Source organism: Quercus lobata, chromosome 4 (genome assembly GCF_001633185.2).
Source record: "Quercus lobata isolate SW786 chromosome 4, ValleyOak3.0 Primary Assembly, whole genome shotgun sequence".
In the NCBI taxonomy this organism is placed as follows: Eukaryota; Viridiplantae; Streptophyta; class Magnoliopsida; order Fagales; family Fagaceae; genus Quercus; species Quercus lobata.
This window is the reverse complement of record NC_044907.1, coordinates 13,498,078-13,523,929: the sequence shown is the minus strand read 5'-3', so window position 1 is coordinate 13,523,929 and position 25,852 is coordinate 13,498,078. Positions and strand designations below refer to the sequence as shown.

Genomic DNA, 25,852 nt, shown 5'->3' with positions numbered 1-25,852 from the left:
AGGAAAATGGAGAACCTTGGGGATTCTGGTGGGGTGATTTCAATATGAAGAATGAAGGTTTAAGAAAAGCTTGCCTTGGGGATTTTGGTGAGATGATTTCAATATGTACATGCAGATCTGTCTGACCTTAGGGTCTGGATATTAACAGATCCTTGTAAGCCCACTTAGGTTCTCCAGCACCAGTTGAATATAGATCAATGTCATGAAGAGCATCCATCTATGGATTAGATTCTCCATTTTGGGCGGTTTTCCTAGGACTATTTAGAGCCAGACCATTTAGCACTGAATACTCTCTTAACTTTCCATGACGAAGTTAGGTAAAAATTTAGTCAAGCTCGTGTGACATGGAGTGGTTAACTAGATTTGTTCATGCCTTCATGGAGTTCTTGGCTTTTGGTATATCATATCACTGGTGTTTTTTTTGCCATTTAGCATGATTTTTCTAGTGTTTTCATTTTGTAGCATTAGGACCAAACATATTATTTTGAGTAGTATCTATAGGCTCGAAGACTATGAAGGAACTTGAGTCTCAAAGACTCAAGTTCTAAGTAAAATCAGTTCAAGTGGAACTGGAGTCTGAAAAAAACTCAAAATCCTTCTAGCATTGATCAGAGCTCTTCTCTTCTCCAAATATGTTTCTCCCTTTCTCTTCTCTAATTCGATCTCACTACCTAGGTTCTACTTCTGCTACATAACTATTATGTTTGGTTTTCCTACCACATAAAAAATATGTTAGGGAAATCATGCTAAATGGCAAAAAAAACCTCTCAAAGATCACACACCAAATCTCATCGCATATACGGCATCTTCTTTATCTATCTGGTCCTAAACCTATTCAAGTTTACCATTTTTTGGTTGAGCGTAAGGACTTCTTATGTAAAGGATTTATACTAAGTTGAAGGCTGTGAAAAGGATTTTAGGTATGAATAAATAGGTTTTTGGTTGGATTTAACTTTTTATCAAAAGGTCGTAAGAGTAGGATTAAATCTTGATTTAGTTCAAAATAGCATGCTTCGAAGACCTGGTGACCCTACCCTTGCTTCTAAAGAAAAGAGTGTCTTCACTTAACGCAAAACTCTTTTGCTGGTTGAAAAATGTTTTCTCAAGCAGAAAGCCAGGGTTAAGTGGGTAAATCTAGGTGATCAAAATACCTCAAACTTTCATAAGATGGTAACCATAAAAAACTCAAAAAAGTACCATTAAATGTAGGCACAAAAAGTAGTAAAGCCTTAAGTGTTGAACTGACTCTTTATTATCAACTCAATTTCCAATTCAAACAAACCAAATTATGAACAAAACCAAATGATAGCAACCATAGCAAAAACCATGGTTGACAAAATCACGATTTGGATCCTACAATCTTACGATTTTACAATCCCACTTGCCCAAAACAATCCGAATCTTTCAAGGGTCTTTGCGATGATTCAGGATCGGTAGGATTTTACAATTCTGACAATCCTAAATGACCTTGGTTTCTTGTAATCTTCTTTAATTTAACAAAAGGTTCAGTTGGACCTAAATGAAAAATAAAATCCTAATAGACCAAGTTTTTCCACTGTAATATAGAAAGAGTGTCAGTTGGATCCAAATAAAAAAAATCCCAATAGAGTGTCACATTTTAAAGTTTCTGGCCTTTTTAAATGATGCTTACAAATCGATGTAGTTATGTATGGTAATTATATCAATGAATATATATTTATGTGATTATTTAACATACTAATGTGTTTTTTTTTTTCTCAAATAATATAAGTTCTTATGATCCACAATCCGATCTTATGATCTACGATCCCACTTACCTCTTACAATCTTACGTAGGATCCCGATTTTGACAACCTTGACAAAAACAAATGAATCCAATCAAGAGGCCTAAGAAGACAATTTTGAACTCTTAGCAGCAATCACTAGGTTATTTGCATTTCTATTGAATTCAAAGAGGAATTATAATGTAAAAGCCCAATTCACCTTGTATCTATCAAATCTTGAAGGAGTCCACCGTAACGGAGGAAATTGCACAACTACGATTTAAAATTTAAAATCCATGTCCCTAAATTGGAATATAGGAAATAAATAATCAGCTTAAAAAAAAGGTCTATTATTTATAATCTTTATTTTAGTCCCAAATTTTACATTTACTTGCCTATATAAAATTTGTGAAAAAAATTGCCAATATAATTGTTTTTTTTTTTTTTTAGAAGCTAAACTCGGAGATGAAGATGAGAGAAAGGAAATTTCTGATTTTTTTTTTTTTTTTTTTTTTTGGAGAGAAAAGATAGCTTGCTAAATATGAAAAAGTAACATAACAATTGGATGAAACAAAACAAAAGAAATTAAAAAGCAAGCTTTTTAATTTTAATCTAAATCAGGTTCTTGTTTTGCACCTTTTTGGATTCTCAATACCAAAACTACCCTAAATTCTTTTGCTTAATGACCAAAATATTAGACAAGTAAACATCCGTCCTTGCATATTTGCTTAATGACCAAATTACCCTAAATTTCTCATCCTTGCACATAGGCTACTCTTCTACTTTTTTTTTTTTTTTTTTTTTACAAGATAGAAATTCTACTTTAACATAATCTAAATGTATATGAATATGAAACTCCCTTTTAGAGACTTAAACTTTAGCCCTTACCCTCCCCCCTCCACCCCATAATAACTTTTAATTTGTAAAATAACCATCACGTCAAGAGTGTATGGTAATCTTCTATTTAGTTTTTATTCTCTTATTATCTTGTTCTACATCAAATCTGTTAATAACATGGTGGGGTTGCCTTTCCAAGCTACGAAAGTCAATCAATGATATAAAAGAGATTGTAAGTGGTAAAAATTTGTTTAATAAAATTATATCCCCCTTTAACAATGCCATCAATTCTTTTATGTGGCGTTTGGTACAAGGTCATGTTTTAAGATTTCCAAGAATGTTTAAAGATTTTCATTTTTTTTTTACAACATTTTTACAAACTATTGTAGTAGCAAAATATTATTGATTCACACATTTTCATCACTTTTTACTTACCAATAACCACTCACTACATTAGCAATTTGTAAAAAGTTTTTTGTTGTGACATTTTCCACCTTTTAAAGGCCATAAAAATTAATAGATTAAATCTAAAACAAAATAAACAAGCCTAAAAAAAATTAACCCAACAACAAAAATTACCAATGATAAAAATAACAAAAATTAAGCCAATCAACCTATTTTACCCAAAACAAACAACTTGGCCCTTCAAAATTTTTGAACAAAAATCTGTAGTGGTTAAGTAGTAAAGTCAAAGGCTAGAGCTGCCGCAGACAGTGAGCAGCAGAGCTACTCCCCTAACTCCAAATCCTGGCTTCTAAAGAATCAGCAATCCACCATAACCAACAACCCTAGTGGCCACAATACGGCAGCCCAATGACTTTCAAAGTTATTCTTTTTGTGTTTGTTTCTTATGTTTTTAGGTAAACTCAATGTTTTAAAAACTGAACCGGACCATCTAGTTTAATTGGTTCAACCGGGAACAAGATACAATTCTAGTTTGGCAAAAACCTTTAAAATCCGGGAACTATAGGCAAATCTGGTTTTTAAAACCATAGGTAAACCAATATTAACCATTAGTTTAACCACAATTAAATGTGCTGAGTTGAATTAATAAATTTTAATTGAGGTGGCACATTTTGGACCTTTCCTGCTTTCCTTACATAAGTGTGAAAATCTAAGAAATAGAAAGAAAGATCAGTACTAGCCTAAGGTACTGCTGCACAAAACAACTAGACCACTGCTCTCAGTATTGATCTCTTTTAAATTTTTTATCAAAGAACTTGATTTTACAAATATCGAGTTGTATTTTAAAAAGAAATTATACCAAACTCAATATTTCTAAAAATGAGTTCTATGTGGCCTTTTTTAGTCAGAAAAGTTGCATTAGAGACATCCACCATGGCACAAAGCACATGGAACTTGATTTTAATGATATCGAGTTCAGAAGAACTCGATTTTGCCAAAATTGAGTTTCAAAACAGGAATATATTGCTAAATAGTTTGAAAAAAGTGACAATTTGCTACATATTTTTCAAAATAGTGGTGTGTTTGGATGATATGATTTGAGCATTTGGATTTAAATTTGAATGATTAAAATCCAAATGACTTGTTTGGAAAGTTTAAAAAAGGTCAAAATTTTGGATTTGACAAATCCACTAAGGATTTTGAACCTTTAAAATGCTTTAATTTGAAATAACTCCTCAAATCAATGCTTGATTTCAAACTCAAATCCAAGTTCTCAAATGTAGCCTAGGGTTATTTAACCATTTTGGCCTATGTATGGCTTAAAAAATATGACTTTTACGTTAGGTATAAAATTTTTTTTTTTCTTTGGGGGTAGAAAATACACTACGTATAAGAGCATCTCTAGCAAAATTAGCAAATTTTTATACTGTTTGGAGAATGAACAGTAACTTTTACCTTTACCTACCTACTTTTTCAAATACACTTTCCAACAAACTCTCTATCTCATTCTCTATCTCATTTAAATATTATTTCTTCATTCATTATTTATTCTTTTTTTAACAACTACATATCTTCCAACTTTTTTTTATTCAATACCTAATTATTATAAAAGAAAAAAAGGATTAGAAAAATGAACAGTAGCTCATCAGACTTAATGAGCTACTGTTCATGAGCAAAAAACAAAACCGGTTTTAAAGAGGTTGTTGGAGCACAATTTTCCTCTTTTTTCCAGTTTCACTCTCTATATTTTAGCTAATGCATACTCTATTGGAGATGTTCTAATAAGAAAGGAAGACGACCGATAATGGTAAAGAAAAGTCTCACCTACAGTGAGAAAACGCTCCTTGTAAGAGGAGAGAAAAAAAACCCACTAGTTATAATTTGAAACCATATATATTTGTAATTATAATTTTTTTAATGGTACCTAAATATTTTGCACAAGACTAAACTAATGGGTAGGGTAAAAAGTTGAAGATTCAGTTTTTAATCTCAGCTCTTGGAATAAACAATTTTTTTTTTTTAACTCCTCTCGTTCTCAACTCACTAGTCACAAGTACTATATCGTAATAATTACATGAATGAACTCACCACAAAACACTTATAACTTATCACCGAATCTAGAAACCATCGAAGTCTAAAAAAAAAAAAAAAAAAAAGACTTTTCACCAAGTACATATCGCCGAATCTAAAAACCAGTTTGGTCGGCGTACGATGATGTTTTATTTTGCACACTCTCCGGGAAAACATAGACTATGATCGGCCTCTCTGCTATTTAAAAAGGTAAAAAGAACTCTCTGTTTCATCTGATTTTTATTATCAGAACTATCATCTCTCTCTCTCTCTGAATGATACTTTGATGTGATGCAAAAAGCATACAGGTAGTAAAGATAGCTTCTTTTGTATTGTTTGAATTTATATTGATTAATCTTCATGCTCTGTTTGGTTGCTGAGACACAGAAATTTGGTATTTAATTGAGAGAAATCAATTTTACTGTAACAAGAGGAGGACTATGTTATGATTGTCACTATTTTATGGAACCCCTTTTCATCTTATTTGTTTTTTCAAAACTTTTGAGACTTTTAGGCCTCTGAATTTCCTGCTTTTTGTTTTCTAAGACAACTATATATTGGAGAATTTAATGCTGTGGCTGTGCAAAGGCCTAGGTAACTGAGTTTAGAAAGGAATTTGAGGGACTAAAAAAGGCTAGAAACTGAGAGCATTAGGGTGGGAAGATCAGTTGTCTATGTATGTGATGTCAGTGTAGAATTTGAGATAGGGGATGGGTTTGTAGTTATAAGAGAGGAGGCACATATTTCTTTTAATACATTTTTTTTAAATAAAAAGATAAGCTTTAAAATATTTTTGCAGGTACTTATAAGAAAAAGAAAATAGATTCTATCACACAACAACAGACAATAAACAAAGTAGTGAAGATAGCTACTTCTTCTTCTTCTTCTTTTTTATTTTTATTTTTTGAACTTATATAGATTAATCTTCTTGCTCTGTTTGGTTGCTGAGAGAGAAGTTTGGAATTTAAAATGAGAGAAATCAACTTTAAGAGAGGACTACGTTAACGTTGGTTTTTTTTTCTTGCATTTTAAAAATCTTTTGAGAAGTTAGGACTCAGAATTTTCATGATTTTGGTTTTCAAAGACAACTTTATTGAGTTTTTTGAGGATTGGGAGAAATTTGATTATGGTTCTTTTTCTTTTTCAACTGCACACTATTCACAAATTGTACAGAAATTTGATTCCCAGCTCTTCTTAGCTCTTTTGAACAAAAGTCAAAGCTTTTTATTTTCCTATTGAAGCGTTCATGTAACACACCCAACTACTTTTGAGTTTTATAAAAAACCTCATAACCCTTTTCTGTAACTGTTCTAAATCCACCACTGGCAGGCATAGACAAAAATTCCAAATTTTCCTACATCAGTTATAACTATATGAATAACTGAGTGTGAAAATCTGGTAGGAGGATATGGTCTAGTTTGGATAGCTGCCTATATGGTGAGTAATTTCTACTTGTTTGATGTGGCTGTTTGGACTTAGAGAGAAAGGAACTCACGTTTATTTGAGGATAAAGAATGTTTGATGGATCAACTTAAGTCACAGCTGGTTGGCACTTTATCTGATATACTTTCAAGCTTTCTTTGTTAATCTTTCTTTCCTTTTCTTGTTTTTAGGGTTCTGTAGTACCCTACCTGTATACTTGGACCTTTTTTTTTTTCCTCTCTCTCCTCTTCAATAAAATTTTTATTTACTGATAAAAAAAAAATCAGATACAAAAGATGGGAGAGACTCAGGAACCAAAATACCAGAAAAATTTTAGTTCAAACAAAACCTGGCATCCTTGCACTCCTTACGCTTCTAATTAGTTAATATTCTGATCTAGTTCCGAACCTACCAATTTTCTTGTGTTGTGCCTTTCCCTTCCTCCAAGCAGCATTGATATTGATCTTAATCCAGCCCCGGGTGACACCACCCTTCTTCCTTATCCCTTAATATACTATACTTATCATTTGCGTTCTTCGGGCAAAACTTGCCATAGCAGCCTTAATTTTCCTATGGAATTCTAGAGGGTCCAACTTTACTTTTTTACATAGCTTCAAGCTATGCATCCTCCATACTTTGTAGAAAACAGAGAAGCATTATGGGAAAATGCTTGTATACAATAATAAATTATCCAAGTGAAATGTGTTTTATGTGACCCTTAACATATAATGGAGTCTTGAGAATAAATAAAACACTCCATATGTCTTCCACTCTGCTTCTTCAATTGGAGTCAAATGTCAATATAGGATAAAAGTGAACTGTATTTACAGGTCTTGAAAACTGTATTAATTGGGACATTAGTTTGGACCTCTGTTATTTTGTAACAATTTGGTGTCACTGCTGATTTTTGAAGTGATTATCTCTGTTATGACTTGGGTTTATACTTTATAGTAATACTTTCTTGTTTGTGTCATTTGCAGCCTGTTATAACTTGGGTTTTTGTTCATAAGAAAAATGGAAGTTATTTTTTCAAATGAAGATTTAGCAATGGAAATTTTAAGTCGCTTGTCAGCTAAGAACCTTTTAAGGTGCAAGTGTGTTTCCAAGAGATGGATGAGCCTTATATCTGATCCATCCTTTGTGCGTATTCACCATCAGAGGTCAAGATGTATTTCGGGACTCCTTGTTCAAGAGTTTGAGGAGTATGGGGGGAATTTTTTTGCAAGTGATTATTTCCTTTATGCTAGTGTTAATGGTGAATTGAGCATATTTAAATTGATGGATGAAAGTTTCCCTCAACCGTCTTCTGTCATTATGGCTTCATGTGATGGACTCATCTGTTATAGAAGTCGTCGAACTAGGGATGTAGAGGTGCTGGACATAGTTGTTTGGAACCCAATGACCCAGGAACGGTTAACCTTGAGACCCACTGTCTGTCATGTTGGTACCATCTTTGGATTGGCTTTCTACCCATTTGGTTCTTCAGCAAAGATGGTCCCTTGCTTTAAAGTGGTCAGCATTCAGCGTCCAAAACATGACCAAAATTCCTACTCCTTTGTGATCTACTCATCAGAGACAGGCAAATGGAAAACTTCCCTTGAAGTTTGCCATTGCAAGGATGAGCTTCACGAGAACAAACATATTTATGTTAATGGAAGGTTTTACTGGTTGACAAGCAATCAGAACATTATCACTTTTGAGGTGGATGAGGAGTTATCTGGAGTCATTACAGTACCAGGTTCTAAGTGGTTGGATGGTGGTGCAAGACTGGCTTGCCTTGGGGATTCAGATGGGTATCTTCATTATGTGTGTATAGATATGTCTGAACTTAGGGTCTGGATGTTAACAGATCCTTGCAAGCCCATTTGGGTTCTTAAGCACTGTATAAATATAGATCAATTTGGTGAAGAATCAAGGGATCATTATATCCATCGTGTAAGGCACTCTCCTGAAATGATTGGGGATTCGTTTGTAGTGGACGCTCAAACTTTCCATGATGAAGTTGTGTATCTGTCTATACGAGGTAGGTTATGTTCGTACGATTTCAAAACTGGAAGGCTAAGATTCTTCTTTAATGGTTTGTACCTGAGGCATATGACTAAAGTTCAGGCCACTGTGCTCCCATATACACCAACCTTGGCAACAATTGGCATTCCCTGGTTGAAACAGAATTCTGGCAGTGCTATTTCTTTTGCTTCAACATCTTTTAATTACCAAGGAAGACCTAGAAAAAAATTGAAAACAAGGAAGATCTAGAGAAAAATTGAAAGAACCCTTTAAGGTCACCACATTTTTAAACTGATGCCCATTGAAATGGAAGTAGTCAGTGCATTTATATAAATTGGTAAGCATGGACCGGTCAATTTCATTGGCCTAAGTTTTTTTTTGGACATGGCCCCATGGGGGATGCTGTTTGCCTGCGGTACTAATTTCTACTTATTTATTTCTTCTCGTATTGGTTGCTAAGATTATATGGGATTTGTTAAACTTTTGGTTTCCATGTAATTTTGACCATTGACTTCTAATTTTTAACCAGTTGATAGAGCTTGAGCATATTGCTTTGCATGTTTGTTGCAGATCAATTGTAAGAAATTTTTTGCATCTTTACTGTTTTCATTTTCCTAGTTAAAATGAGATTTTGTGGTTTTTATTTTTTTATTTTTATATATATATATAGTTGAATTTGGATTTTACGATCTTTCCCTTTTTCTAGTTGAATTAGGATTCTGAGTTGTTTGTCTTTTCCTAGTTGAAGTAGAATTTCGTTATTTGTTTTCTTGAAGGAGTAGGAGAAAATATCTACATTCTCTTTTGGGAGTGATGGACCTGATGGATTCGGTTTCTTTTTAAAAAAAAAAAAATTCCTGGTTAGTTGTTCAACAAAATGTGTGCTTGGCAGTGACTTCCTTGTTCCAATCTAATGGATTTCTTGGAGAAGAAAATTCCACTATGATCAATTTGATCCCCAATGTTGAGAACCCGTCAAGAGTTGGTGAGACATATATCATGTTGTAATGTGCAATATAAGTGTATTTCCAAAATCCTTGCTAATATACTCTTATGGCCGCTAGAATGAAATTAGTAAAACCGACTCTTTTTTTTTTTTTTTTTCAATCATATTAAGTTTGACAAAAACTTTTTCAAGGGGATGAGTATCTCTGAAAACATCCTGCTTGCTCATGAGTTGGTGAGGGGTTATCACTGAAAATTTAGGGGTGGTAAAATTGATCCAAAAGTGCAATTGCTTTATAACTGATTGCGAATTCTCAAAACCCTAATGTTTCACCAAAGCCAATCACCAGTTACAAATTCCTTAAGTGAGAGCTCTCAAGGATCCTATAATGAATGAGAAACAAAGCCTCCTGAGCCGGCAAGAATGCCGGCATTCTTCCATATTGCTACACATTGTTTTCCAATTTCATAGTGCTTCAGAGCTAGGGTTTTTGGAATCTTAGTTTCATTTGTTCTTTGTGTTCTTCAAAAAAAAAATTTCCTCAGTGTTTGTTTCTTGGTAATTTATAAGTTTTTAGCATTTGTAATTATGTATATGAATGAATGTTAAATGGGAGGGTTGCATGGGTTGGGTGGGATGGGTTTGTGATGTATTTTTTCTTTTGATATATAAGGTTTATCTTTTCTTCTTCTTTTTTTTTTTTTTTTCTTACTACTGGTCAAGACTAACATCAAGAATGCTTATGCAGTGCTCCCTCGGTGGGATCAAATATGCACTCAAAATGGAAGGTTTGGGGCCTAAAAGGGTGGAAAATTGGAATATGGTTGTACTTATAAACCACATACTGAATATGTCCAATCAAGCTGGTTTCTTGTGGGTAGCATAGGTCCATGAGGTGTTGTTGAAGGGCAACTTGGTAAATAGGACATATGACCAACAAGAGCAAGGTATGTGCAACGGGGCTTAACAGGGGACTGCGCTTGTCTTTTCTGTAGGAGGAGTTATAGAGAGGAGTCACTTGTTCTTTGAGAATAGATAACCCTAAGACACTGTCTGTCATGTTGGTGACATCTTTGGATTGGCTTTCTACCCATTTGGTTCTCCGTCTAAGATTATCCCTTGTTATAATCCAAAATATGACGAATTCCTACTCCTTTGTGATCTATTCATTGGAGACAGGAAAATGGAGAACCTTGGGGATTCTGGTGGGGGTGATTTCAATATGAAGAAGGAAGGTTTAAGAAAGGCTTGCCTAGGGGATTTTGGTGGGGTGATTTCAATATGTACAAGAAGATCTGTTTGACCTTAGGGTTTGGATATTAACAGATCCTTGTAAGCCCACTTAGGTTCTTCAGCACCAATTGAATATAGATCAATGTCATGAAGAGCATCCATCAATGGATTAGATTCTCCATTTTGGGCGGTTTTCCTAGGGCTATTTAGAGCCGGATCATTTAGCACTGAATACTCTCTTAACTTTCCATGAAAGTTAGGTAAAAAGTTAGTCAAGCTCGTGTGACATGGAGTGGTTAACTAGATTTGATCATGCCTTCATGGAGTTCTTGGCTTTTGGTACATCATATCACTGGTGTTTTTTTTCCATTTAGTATGATTTTTCTAATGTTTTCATTTTGTAGCATCAGAACCAAACATAATATTTTAAGTAGCATCTCTAATCTCGAAGACTTGAGTTCAATGAAGGAACTTGAGTCTCAAAGACTCGAGTTCTAAGTGGTGGCAAAGCAAAGGCAGACTAAAAACAGTTCAAGTGGAACTGGAGTCTGAAAAAAAACTCAAGATCCTTCTAGCGTTGATCGGAGATCTTCTCTTCTCTTCTCCAAATGCGTCTCTCTTTCTCTTCTCTGATCTGATCTCACTACCTACGTTCTACTTTTGCTACATAACTATTATGTTTGGTTTTCCTGCCACATAAAAAATATGTTATGAAAATCATGCTAAATGGCAAAAAAAAAAAAAAAAAAAAAAAAAACCTCTCAAAGATCACACACCAAATCTCATTGCATATACGGCATCTTCCTATCTATCTGGTCCTAAACCTTTTCAAGTTTTACCATTTTTTGGTTGAGCATAAGGACTTCTTATGTAAAGGATTTATACTAAGTTGAAGGCCGTGAAAAGGATTTAAGGTATGAATAAATAGGTTTTTGGTTGGATTTAACTATTTATCAAAAGGTCATAAGAGTCGGATTAAATCTTGAGTTAGTTCAAAATAGCATGCTCCAAAGACTTGGTGACCCTACCCTTGCTTCTAAAGAAAAGAGTGCCTTCACTTAACGCAAAACTCTTTTGCTGGTTGAAAAATGTTTTCTCAAGCAGAAAGCCAGGGTTAAGTGGGTAAATCTAGGTGATCCGAATACCTCAAACTTTCATAAGATGGTAACAATAAAAAAACTCAAAAAAGTACCTTTAAATGTAGGCACAAAAGATAGTAAAGCCTTAAGTGTTGAACTGACTCTTTATTATCCAATTCAAACAAACCAAATTAAGAATAAAACCGAATGATAGCAACCACAGCGAAAACAAATGAATCCAATCAAGAGGCCTAAGAAGACAATTTTGAATTCTTAGCAGCAACCACTTGGCCATTTGCATTTCTATTGAATTCAAAGATGAATTATAACGTAAAAGCCCAATTCACCAAATCTTGAAGGAATCCACCGTACCTGAGGAAATTGCACAGCTACAATTTAAATTTTAAAATCCATGTCCCTAAATTGGAATATAGCAAATAAATAATCAGCTTAAAAAAAAAAGGACTATTATTTATAACCATAATTTTAGTCCCAAATTTTACATTTAATTGCCTATATAAAATTTGTGTAAAAAATTGCCAATATAATTGTTTGTATTTTTTTTTAGAAGCTAAACTCGGACATGAAGATGAGAGAAAGGAAATTTCTCATTGAATGAATAGGAAAAGTAAGTAACATAACAATTGAATGAAACAGAACAAAAGAAATTAAAAGCAAGCTTTTTAATTTTAATCTAAATCTGGTTCTTGTTTTGCACTTTTTTGGATTCTTAATACCAAAATTAACCTAAATTCTTTTGCTTAATGACTAAAATATTAGACAAAAAAACATCCGTCCTTGCACATAGGCTACTCCTCTTCTTTGTGTTACTCTGTTGTTTCTCATCCTTGCATATAGGCTGCTTCTACTATAACATAATCTAAATATATATGAATGTGAAGCTCCCTTTTGGAGACTTAAACTTTGGCCCTTACCCTCCCCCCTTCACCCCATAATAACTTTTAATTTGTAAAATGACCATCACGCCAAGAGTGTATGGTAGTCCCTTATTTGGTTTTTATTCTCTCATTATCTTGTTCTACGTCAATCTATTAATAACATGGTGGAATTGCCTTTCCGAGCTACAAAAGTCAATCAATGATATAAAAGAGATTGTAAGTGGTTAAAATTTGTTTAATAAAATTATATTTTACCACCCTTAACAATGTCATCAATTCTTTTATGTGGCGTTTGGTACAGGGTCATGTTTTAGGATTCTTAGGAATGTTTAAAGATTCTCATTTTTTTACAACATTTTTACAAACTATTGTAGTAGCAAAATATTATTGGTTCGCACACTTGCATCACTTTTTATTTACCAATAACCACTTATCACATTAGCAATTTGTAAAAAGTTTTTTGTTGTAACATTTTCCACCTTTTAAAGGCCATAAAAAATTAGTAGATTAAATCTAAAACAAAATATAGAAGCCTAAAAAAATTAGCCTAACAACAAAAATTACCAATGATAAAACTAACAAAAATTAAGCCAATCAACCTATTTTACTCAAAACAAACAACCTAGCCCTTAAAAATTTTTAAACAAAAATATGTAGTGGTTAAGTCGTAAAGTCAAAGGTTGGAGCTGCCCCTGAACTCTAAGTCCTGGCTTCTAGAGAATCAGAAATCCACCATCGCCATAACCCGCAACCCTAGTGGCCACACTACGACAACCTAATGACTTTCAAAGTTATTCTTTTTGTGTTTGTTTCTTTTGTTTTTAGGTAAACCCAATGTTTTAAAAACCAGACTGGACCAGCCGGTTTGACTGGTCAAACTGGGAACCAGATACAAGTCCGATCTGGCAAAAACCTTTAAAAACCGAGAACCAGAGGCAAATTCATTTTTTAATACCATAGGTAAACTATTTATCAAAAGGTCATAAGAGTCGGATTAAATCTTGAGTTAGTTCAAAATAGCATGCTCCAAAGACCTGGTGACCCTACCCTTACTTCTAAAGAAAAGAGTGTCTTCACTTAACGCAAAAGTCTTTTACTAGTTGAAAAATGTTTTCTCAAGTAGAAAGCCAAGGTTAAGTGGGTAAATCTAGGTGATCAAAATACCTCAAACTTTCATAAGATGGTAACCATAAAAAAACTCAAAAAAGTACCTTTAAATGTAGACGCAAAAGGGTTGAACAGACTCTTTATTATCCAATTCAATTTCCAATTCAAACAAACCAAATTATGAACAAAACCGAATGATAGCAACCACAGCAAAAACAAATGAATCCAATCAAGAGGCCTAAGAAGACAATTTTGAACTCTTAGCAGCAACCACTTGGCCATTTGCATTTCTATTGAATTCAAAGAGGAATTATAATGTAAAAGCCCAATTCACCTTATATCTATCAAATCTTGAAGGAGTCCACCGTACCTGAGGAAATTGCACAACTACGATTTAAATTTTAAAATCCATGTCCCTAAATTGGAATATAGCAGATAAATAATCAGCTTTAAAAAATGGTCTATTATTTATAACCATTATTTTAGTCCCAAATTTTACATTTAATTGCCTATATAAAATTTGTGTAAAAAATTGCCAATATAATTGTTTTCATTTTTTTTTAGAAGCTAAACTCGGACATGAAGATGAGAGAAAGGAAATTTCTCATTGAATGAATAGGAAAAGTAAGTAACATAGCAATTGGATGAAACAAGACAAAAGAAATTAAAAGCAAGCTTTTTAATATTAATCCAAATCAGGTTCTTGTTTTGCACTTTTTTGGATTCTCAATACCAAAATTACCCCAAATTCTTTTGCTTAATGACCAAAATATTAGACAAAAAAACATTCGTCCTTGCACATAGGCTACTTCTCTTATCTGTGTTATTTGCAAGGTTATCAATTCCGTACTGTACCGGCCGGTACGGCCAAAATATACCGTACCGGCCAGCAATCCGGTACCCTCGACCCCCCTGTTTCGTATCCGAAAAAATACCGGCCGTACCGGCCAATTTCGGACAATACCGACTGGTACCAGGCGTACCGGCCGGTACAGAAAAAAGTTTTTTTTTTTTTTTTTTTAGTTTTGTAATTTTTGAATTTTTGTTAGGACAAAATTGTAACTTATTTGCATTAACTTATTAGTATTATTTGTTTTCTTAGTATGCAATGGTAACTTTTAAGCTTTCTATTTTATTTTTTCCCTTTTAATTGATACTAAAGTTTAAAATCATGAATAATTAGTTCTGAATTGAGGAAATGTTTTATGATAAACTTTTATATTTATTAATATATATATACACAGACACATACACACACACACACACATATATATATATATATATATTTATAAATATAAAAAATAGCGGTAAACCCGAAACGGTATACCAGTATTGACCGGTATCCGAAATATATCGTACCGGTGGCCAAACCGGTACGGCCTCCGGTACGGTATTGACATCTTTGGTTATTTGTTTCTCATCCTTGCACATAGGATGCTCTTCTACTTGATTTTTTTTTTTTTTTTTTTTGGTACAATATTGAAATTCTACTCTAACCTAATCTAAATGTATATGAATGTAAGTCTCCCTTTTGAAAACTTGAACTTAGGCCCTTACCCTCCCACCTCCACCCCATAATAACTTTTTATTTGTAAAATGACCATCATGGCAAGAGTGCGCGGTGATCCCCTACTTGATTTTTATTCTTTCACTATCTTGATCTATGTCAAATCTGTTAATAACATGGTGGAGATGCCTTTCTGAGCTAGGAAAGTCAATCAATGATATAAAAGAGATTGTCAATGGTTAAAATTTGTTTAATAAAATTACACTTTGCCCCCCTTTACAATGCCATCAATTCTTTTATGTGGCGTGTAGGGGCTTGGGCTCGGGTGACCAAGAACAGCCCATATGGCCAAGGCCCAACACTGTGGGGATAGAATCCTTCCACTGTAAACATGCAAGAGTCTAAGTTTTAGCATTTGGGGGAAACCTATTATGTTCGAGCGAGGTTGGACCTAATACTAACTAATAAACCAAGGGAAAGCTGACAAGGGGACGGTTAAGTCCAAGTAAGTAACCGAGCACTATCAATGCCTTAGAGAAACTCACTATTGAACATTATTTGGCATCTAGAACAAGTTCCAAGAAAATCCTCAAAAGGTGTGATGATTCCTTGGGATTTTGGCGAAAGTGGAAATACATGTGAAGTGGTGAAATGATAATGATGAATGTCCCACTAATAAGAGACTATAAAAGGGGTGAGGAGGCAAGCCAGAAGGGGTTGGTTGGAAAAAAAACACTAGGAGACACAGGGAAACACTAGGAAAAAATGGGTAGATGCGAAGGGGAAGGGAGTGTGAGTAAGCTAAGAGGGAGAAGGATACTGCTTGGACAACCCAAGTGAAGCTTGGAGCTCTACTTGTAGGATTGGAAGAAAACCCGCAAATAAATAAATTGAGGCCTAAATCCTTTTCACAGTATTATAGCCAAGGGAGGTTTGGGGACTACAATTGGCGCTGTCTGTGGGGAGTCCTACACAACTTGGGGCATTAAGTTAGCTTGATATTGTCCATCTATGGAGGGACTACATGGTAAAGAGAGTTCTGTTGGGAGAAATCATTTAAGGGCTTCCTCAAGGGGTCGTAAGAGGTTGGAAAGAGAGTGCAGAAAGGAATAGCAGCACATGCAAGATGGACATAAGACCAAATTAGATTATGATAAGGGATTTTCGCAAGGGGAACGAACTATATTTTATATCCCCGAGTAGTCTCATCGTAGCAATCGGTTACAAGGGCTGGAGAATTTATGAAAGCAAGTCAATGACATGGAGATTGAGCTAAGGGGCCAGTGTCGTAGAAGGGATCAAGAAGAGTCCTCTGACGATCCCAACTATACTACCAGAGAGTCATCTCGGGGTGGCGGTTCATGACGATCAAGGGACAGATCTAGCAAAACCATGAGGTGTCGTCACAAATCTCCCCCTCATGATAGGCATGGGCACCATAATGCAACTTTAGATGCCATAAGCCGAGCATTGAGGACAACTGTCCGTTCAACATTCTCTGACGAGATTAAATGCACGAAGATGCCAAGGCAATTTACATGTCCATTGTTTACCATTTATGGTGGAAAGACTAACCTAGTTGAGCATGTAAATCATTATATTCAAATGATGTCGCTTTATTAGGATGTGCACTGCTCAACCTTTAAACGCTGCATTGCCTGAACCAACCTTAACCGATTCAAGGGAGCCTTCTTGAAAAATTCTAGGTCCTTAGTGCCTAGCTTCCCCTCTAGTAAGCCTATGCGGTAATAATCCCGAGAGCTGGACGTCAAGGTAGGACAATTAAGGGCTTCCAACTGTTAAAGCTCCCGACGAGTCCTGGTAGCTAGTGTATAAGGGAATGCACCTATGGATTAAATGGGAAGTTCTCAACTACCCATTGTAAAGCACAAAAATTTCCAAGCACAAAACAAAGTTCAACTCCTGAGCTCGTATAATGCTCAGGTCAGGTTGGAATCTTTTTGAATCTACAATAAAAGACAATGAACGAAATAAATTAGAATTACACCAAAAAAAAAAAAAATTCAAGCAGCATTACACATGACGAGGTACCGACCTATTTGACAAGGAGAGGTCAGGCTAGTTAGTTCACCATTTAGCCAATTCCCACTCACTCTCACAAAATCTCCCACTGAGTTCCTATTGGAGTTAAGAAGGCAGGAAATCAATCTAACCATAGTGTTTTAGGTTTAAAGGTAATACCCATTCTTCAGGCTTCCTTGAATGGCATACAGGAAGTTAATATCATGATGGGTAAGGTTGAGGCCATTTAGCCGGCTAAGACACCCCACACAACTGACTACTTATAAAAATTGGGCAAACATTGGTCGGGGTTAAGCCTGTAAAAACCAAGGGTCCTAAGAAATAAATGATTTATTGGGAATCTAACCCCACCCTCTAATATTGACATTAAAGTAAAAAAGACTACACGGGGTAACCTTTGGTCTTCTATGTCACCCTCATGATAGTATGATATGTTCATGTCACAAGAGATGCTAAACTAGTTTTGAAAGATTCTACATCTACATTAGTTCTTAAAAGATACGAAAAAACCCATTTTTTTTCCTTCCCAACTTACTAGGAGGTAGAAGGAAGAAGACTTACTGAGGGTTTCTTGATGACAAGGATGGTCTTAGGAGGAATTTAGGGTCTCGAGAGGAAGGGGTAAATGTCATTTAATGTAATGGAAAAAAACCAATCAATACTTACTGTTGTGTCCCTTCATGTGTGCCTCGGTAATTGAAGCGTCAAATCATCTTAACCGTCCAATGTTACAGATGCTACCACATGTGCGTAAAGAGCGAGTTGTCATGTCTGCTGCATTAATTGGACAAGGGATGATCTTCCCGAGATGTAACCGTCATTTTTAAAGAAAAAATCTAGCCAACCACCAGACAAAAGAACCCCGATCCCATCTCCAATTCATGAAAATGGGATAATGGGGGACTATTGTAGGGGCTTGGGCCTGGGTGACAAAGAATGACCCATATGGCCAAAGCCTAACACTGTGGGGATAGAATTAGTCCACTAATAAACATGTAAGAGTCTAAGGATTAGCGTTTGGGGGAAACCTCTTGTGTTCGAGCCAGGTTGGACCTAATACTAAATAATAAACCAAGGGAAAGCTGACAAGGGTACGGTTAAATTCTGGCAAGTAACCGAGCACTGTTAATGCCTTTAGAAAACTCACTACCGAACATTATTTGGCATCTAGAACAAGTTCCAAGAGAATCCTCAAAAGGCATGATGATTCCTTAAGATTCTAGCGAAAGTGGAAATACTTGTGAAGTGGTGAAATGATAATGATAAGTGTCCCACTAATAAGAGACTATAAAAGAGGTGTGTTGATACTGTATTTTGTCTACCCTCAATTTGCGTGTTGGACCCTGAAAAATCTAAAAATATTATTTTCTCCTCATGAGGCTGTAAGAACATCCAGAATGATATGGAACAACTCGTTTGGGCACCGGAGCACTCGAAGTGCCTCTTTCAACTAAAATGACCAAAATGCTCCTAGTCAACCCTAGGTTTGATTGAAGGTCAAACAAGGTCAAAACCCTTACAAAACAGCACTTTTCATAGTTTTACATCAAATCCGAGCTTCTCAGAGATTTTTAGCCACTTTGACCAAGTCTGACTAGGTTTGACCCAAAAGTGACTCTAAGTGGGCCAAAAAACTCTAATTTTGATCCGGCCATAAGAACAGGTTGGAAGCAATGTCATTGCAAAGATTATCAAATTCTCATTCCAATGACTATTCTTGGGTCGAAATCGAAGTTAGAACAGCCGAGATATCACGAAAACCAGGATAACGCAAGGATCGACGCACCGCTAACTTCTAAGAGCCATAATTTTTGATTCGACCATTGGATTTTCAAGATCAATACCTTTTCAGAAACAAGAAGTCAAGATCTTTCCAGGGGTGTCAAGGTCAACCCAATTGGAGGCCTTTTGAAGTTGACGCCACTGCCTCGAAATTCGCATCGATGCTATAAAAAGCACCAGGCACCCTTTATATCAGGTGAGACCATTTATTTTCTAGCATTTATCTTGCTTTTTTTGCTCGAATAACAAGATTTATTGTTTTCTTTAGCATGTTGCTTGCATTATTTGTGTTTCTAGCTTAAATCTCCTTTCTTTTTATGCTTTTGCTAGGTTTCATGCTTAGAGCTACATCCTTACATGCCTATATGTTTAGATCTACATGCTTTATACCCTATGCCATGCTTTCCTGTGTTTTGTTCCTCTTTTTGCTCTAGGTTGATGTTAAGGTTACAGGCTCACATGCTTGTATGATGTTTTTGACTGCTTGGGTCTATGGGTTTATGTGTTTATTTCCATGCTATATGGTTAGATCCAAGTCTTCACATGCTTGTATGCTTGGATTCATGTTCTTCCATATTTATGTGTTAGGCTTGTATATGTTGTTGTGCATGTTTCTATGCCCATATGTCTAGATCTATGATTTTCACATGCCTATGTGCTTGGATCTATGTTTTCTACATGCTCTATACTATCTTTCATGTGCTTGTGCACCCCATGCCATATTTGTATGCATAGACCTAGGCTGTGTTTGTCATGCCATGTGTTATTGTAGCCCTTTTGTTCCTTTTATCACGTTTTCTTATGTTTTGGTCTATCGGTTTGGACCTGATCTAGACCCCATGGTCTTTGTCATCATCCATACACCAAGGCCCATATCAAAGTATTTGGATCATCCTATTTGCATGTCTATATTTTATTGCTTTTATGCTTTATGCTTGTATTAGCCTCTCTAGATCTAGGCTTTGCCACGCTTGACGCCCTTAGTGGGTTTGTGGTTGTGTGGTTACATTCGATGCCCATAAGGCCTAGTTTAGATGTAAACACTTGGGATGCATTGCCATAATGCCAATTGCTTCGTGCATACCTTTCCCCTTTTCCGTTCCGTACGATGATATGCTTACCATGCTTATTTGTGCCACCCGTTGGCTTTCTATGCATCCTTATACACTTGCTGTTGACACCTTATTTTGCAATCCGCATTTAACCTCACATGGAGGGTAAAAGAGTAATTTCACCTTGAAAATATGCATATTGATTCTGGTCATTAGATCCTTAATCTCATTTCACCAAAATAATCTTAATGTTGTAACGATTAAATCGATTGGTCATAAGCCCGAATCAGACCATGAAATTAAAAGTTATCATCAAATCAAGTTTTAATAGCTGAGATGCACCATGACAAATTGAGTCCGACTATATGTGATTATGAACAATTGATTTTAATTGGTTATAAGTATAATCAATTTGAGATCAATGATGTGTCATAATTTGATTAGTTAGGATTACATTATATGGTAGGATTGCACACACCTAATTAACAAGATAGTTAAACATTAATTATTCAATGAGAAATTTGTGCAATTATCTTTTAATTATAGTAAATTTGGAACTAGTTAAGTCTGAAATGGGAGTGATTGGAGCCATTTAATGTTAATTGGGAGCTAATTTGGGACCTATTAATGTTAATTGTGCTGAAACCATTTTCTAACAAATAATCTCTGCTCACTATTTCATTAATATCTCTCAGAATATTTTGAATATGTGAATAAGGTTAATTTTTCCAAAAACTAGACATCCGGGGCTTCAATTTGAGCATAAGAATGAGACAATTCCGATCAGAATTGAGTCAGATATGATTTTTCGAAATTGGCTCTACAGACTGTTACAGTAGCTACGGGAAAACCAAACTTTACTTACTCCTCACTTTCATCAATCTCCACATTTAATACACCAAATTTCCCTAAAGGTTAAAATGGGGTCTAGGTTCATGATTCTTTATCAACCCTCATTAAATGTCATTCCATTTATATTTCCTCTACCACTACTATATAAATCCTTCCTCTTCTTCATTTCAAGGGACACAGAAAAACCCTCTCTCTTTTTTTTTTCTTGAGTTCTAGTGAAGTTGAGTAGTCTTGTCATATCTTGGTCTTCCTGAGACTCAAGATATTAAGTGAGACTCATTCTCCCTCTCCTAGCTCTTCTTTTCCTCCACCCTTAGGACTTCCATCAAGAGTCTCCTCCTCCACCATATGGATCTTGCATGAAGGTATAATCAATTTTCCTAATTGGTTTTGTATATTGCTATGATAAGGATTTAGGATCAAAGCATAATAGTAATTATTTAAATTCTCTTGAATGTAATTGAATGTTCTTAAATGTTCTTATGTGCTCTTCACATGTTCTTGGTTGTTTATCACATATTCGTTCATAAACACTAGTTTTGATCCTAAATCTATATCAAAAATATGAAAAATATGTTTGTTTCATAATTCTTTCAAATCTTTAAATTTAGGATATCACCATACATACACATTCACTAGAATTTATTTTTCAATCCAAATGCAATACTTAATAAACTGAATTAGGGTCATCACATGCACACACTTTAAATTCAACATACAAATTGATTTATATAATATTGGATGATATGATATGAATATTGGCAACCATAGTTTAGAAAACCGGTTTCACCGGGCAAGGTGGGTGCCTAACATCTTCCCAACTTATAACATAGCCTCCAAACTTAGATCAAGGGTTAGTAAATTAAATGCTTATTCATGTAATTTTCAATTTCTAGATTATAACTAGGAAACAAAGTATACTTTATCTTAGATTGTATCTAGGACCAAAGCCATGTAATTTTCCTAGGATCAATGTAAATTCAATTTCAAATTAATAAAATTAGGAATTTTTCAATTATGGTTTTCTTATTTTTCCAATAATTAAATAAATGGCGACTCCATTGTAAAACCCTTAATCTAAATGGGAAAATATAACTAGTTAAACCTTCATTTTGAGAGGCAATAACACGACTCCACTCATTCACGTGGGTTTGACCCAACATCCTATAAAAACGGGCCGGGGGGCGCGGTCTCTCACATCTGCTTACATGTCCATGCATGAGTCCTGCTTGCTAGTGTGTCATGCTTCAACATAATGAAGTTATGGATCCAAACCTACATTTGTCCCTCGCAGACACCACCTTTTGTTTGCTTTCTTACTTGTTTGCCTTTTTGCTTGTTTGTTTGCCTGCTTTCTTGTTTCTTGCTTGCCATGCCTATCATGCTTATCTGTTTTATGCCTCCTTCCTATGCTCTTTTCATTTTTTCCTTTCATTGCTTGTCTGTTGGTTTCTTGTCTTTACCTTTGCATGTACACACATATAGCAAAAAGGGCGCGGATGCAAGCATGTAGATATAAGCCAAGTGGCTGTGTTCAGTAGGTTTAGGGGTTTAGTTTCTCCCATTTGGTTATGCACACTTTTAAAACCCCTTCCTTCCTTCTCCATTTCTCTTTTAGATGGTTTGTATTAGGCATATCGTGCCGCATACCATTCGTTCTCATCTGTAGAGTATGGCGACCCCTATTTACTTTCTTGCACTTATATTTTTGGCCATGCTTTAAGGATGTAGGCATTTATTTTCCTACTCTATGTGCTTTCATTGTGCATAATGTATGTATATATATATATATATATATATATCTACACGGCCCTTACAGTGTGATTGTCACAGTATATGTCACCTAAGACCAAGTAATGCCTAATTTCCGCTATGAAAGTAAGGTGATATGTTGCTGGATTTTTGCCATGGAAATCTGGCACTTTGCTCAAATGCCCTAAGAAAGCATAGATTGGGACACACCCATTCAAAAGCTAAACCTCAAAGCTCCCATGCATGCTAAGCCGCAAAAGCCAGTGCCAAAACTATGTTTTTTACTACCAATCTCCGAAAACTAAGGTTTTATCAAAACAGAGGACTGTCCTTGGACATGTATTGTGGGGTGCCTAACACATTCCCCACATGTAACCAAACTTCTAGACCTAAGAATCAAGATTTTTTTTATGATCCATATTAGATTTGGAAAAATGCCCTTTTTCTTAGCTTGAGATTGGTAATAAAATCAACTAGAAATAGGTGATCAATCACACCTTAGAATACCCAATGATTGGTGGCGACTCCACTTACCTTTGGTAATCACTTAAAATTTGGCTCAAATTCCTGCCACAACGCCAAAGGTAGACCTACCTTCCACCATCGAGAGAGAGAGCACCTGAAGCCTTGCGCGAACCACGCCACACACACTAAACACGTGCACACTTAATCACCATCATCAAAAGAGGGGCCTCCAACGGGGACCCCCGCTCGTGCGGGAGCATCGCCACGGCAGGTGGTTGAACGAAGGCCCATGATGACAGTGGCGGTTTTCCACCACTCTGTTTTTCAAGGCCGGGCGTCGACAAGGTGAGGAGGCAAGCCAGAAGGGGTTGGTTGGAAAAAACACTGGGATACATGGGGAAACACTGGGGAAAAAAGGGTAGATGCGAAGGGGAAGGAAGTGTAAGTAAGCTAGGAGGGAGAGGGATACTACTTGGACAACCCAAGTGAAGCTTGGAGCTCTACTTGTAGGATTGTAAGAAAACCTGCAAATAAATAAATTGGAGCCCAAATCTTTTTCACAATATTATAGCCACGGGAGGTTTGGGTACTACAATTTGCGCCGTTTATGCGAAGTCCTACTTAACTTGGGGTTTTGAGTTAGCTTGATACTGTCCAACTATGGAGGGATTACATGCTGAAGAGGGTTCTATTGGGGGAAATCATTTGAGGGCATCCTCAAGGGGTTGTAGGAGGTTGGAAAGGAAGCGTAGAAAGGAACAGCAACACACGCAAGATGGACACGAGACTAGATTAGATTCTGATGAGGGATCTTCGTAGAGGGAACGAACTGTGTCTTATATCCTCGAGCGGTCTCATCACAGCAATTGGTTATGAAAACTAGAGAATTTACAAAAGCAAGTCAATGACTTGGAGATTGAGTTGAGGGGCACCCTAGGGTTGTTTACCCATTTTGGCTTATCTATGGCTTAAAAAATATATAACATTTACACTAGGTATAATTTTTTTAAAAAAAGAAATACACTAGGTATGATAAGAAAGGAAAACTACAGACAATGATAGAGAAAAGTCTCACCTACAGTGAGGAACCGCCCCTTGCAAGAGGAGAGAAAAAAACCCACTAGCTATAATTTGAAACCATATATATATATATATATATATGAGATGGGTTCAACTTTATAAGAGTTACACCATTTTTAGACCATAGATTCTCATTAGATCTAACAGTAATAAATTACTACTTGCTATCTCATTAACGCAAATAACTACCACGGTACAACCCCTCTAGAAAAAGTGCCAGACAAAGTGCCAGACTTGGCCATTCCATGGAGATCATTGAAAAATAAAAATATTACAGAGTTTTCTTTCTAAGTCTCACGAAAATATCTTTGAAATAGGTCTCCTTCCATGAGAGTCTTAAGGCTTGAGAATTTCTTAACTAGACTTGTACCATCTTGCAATTCACAACAAGAATAGGAATGCTCTTAAACTTAACTTCGGGTATTTTCAAAAACTTGACAATCACTCCAAAAATCACCGTCTCTGCACCCTCCTCAAAATCACGATTTTAAAACTGTACACCTGCACCTTCTCTACATATCTTTAGAGAATATACTCGGATTTACAATTACACTAGATATCAAAAATATCTTATTTGATGGTGATTTTGGATCACCATATCAAAAATTTAAGATATGATTTTGGATCACCAGATATCAAAATTCACCATCTCTGCACCTTCCAAAAATCACGATTTTAAAACTGTATTTATGCCATTTTGTTCATGAGTATTGACAAGAGGGACAAAGTTTTACAACATCACAAATAATTGTACTGGCATAGCACAGCTTGTGTTGAAGAACTATTTGGCCAACACTCAGGGCACGAAAATATAAGGAATCTTCAAAGGTTCCAAGGGAAAAATCATGAAAAGTTGCGCATTTGTCAGAATTTGTTGAAACTTTTCTATTGATTAATGCAAGTTCTTGCTTTCTGTATGCATTTACTTGTTTTCCTTCTCTATCTCTTTCTCTTTGTTTTCATTTTTGTTTTCCTTCTCACAAACCTCTAATGTAGTATTCTGCAGTTATTTTTTTATATTTTTTTTTCCTTCGTCAGCCGGCAATCTATCAACAATGGTGGAGGAGAAAGAGATAGAGAAAGAAATGTAGAGGGAGAGTGAGTCAAATATAACATTTTTTTTTTTTTTTGGTTTAGAGATAGATATAAAATACAATAAATGAGAGAAAATTAATGAGATCTTAATAAGAATATTAGCATTAATGAGAGATTTTTTTTTTACCGTTGAATTTACTTAAATCCAAAATGGTTTAAAAAAATGTATAAATCCAGGTGTAATTTGAATCCCTCTCTCTCTCTCTCTCTCTCTCTCTCGATATAAATATATATATATATATATATATATATTTGTAAGGCGTAAATGCACTTTTAGTCCTTACATTTTGGCTTTTTTCCATTTTAGTCCTTACATTTTATTTTTTCCACTTTTAGCCCCTAAATCAATTAACGCGTTCCATTTTGATCCTTTCCGTTAGCTCACTGCCGAAATTTGCTTAGGTGGCAAACAGACTATTAAAATAATAATAAAAAGTTGTATTTTACTATTAAAAATACCACGTCAACTTATAAATT

The 25,852-nt window shown here is 35.3% G+C and overlaps 1 protein-coding gene across 1 annotated transcript; it reads left to right on the top strand.

Annotated features, from left to right (window-relative positions):
• The first annotated feature begins 5,137 nt into the window (after positions 1 to 5,137).
• On the top strand, positions 5,138 to 9,004 carry LOC115983984 (F-box protein At5g49610-like). Its single transcript, XM_031106851.1, has 2 exons — positions 5,138 to 5,264; positions 7,457 to 9,004. The coding sequence occupies exon 2, from the start codon at positions 7,491 to 7,493 to the stop codon at positions 8,730 to 8,732; it is 1,242 nt and encodes a 413-aa protein (XP_030962711.1). The 5' UTR covers positions 5,138 to 5,264; positions 7,457 to 7,490; the 3' UTR covers positions 8,733 to 9,004.
• The last annotated feature ends 16,848 nt before the right edge of the window (positions 9,005 to 25,852 follow it).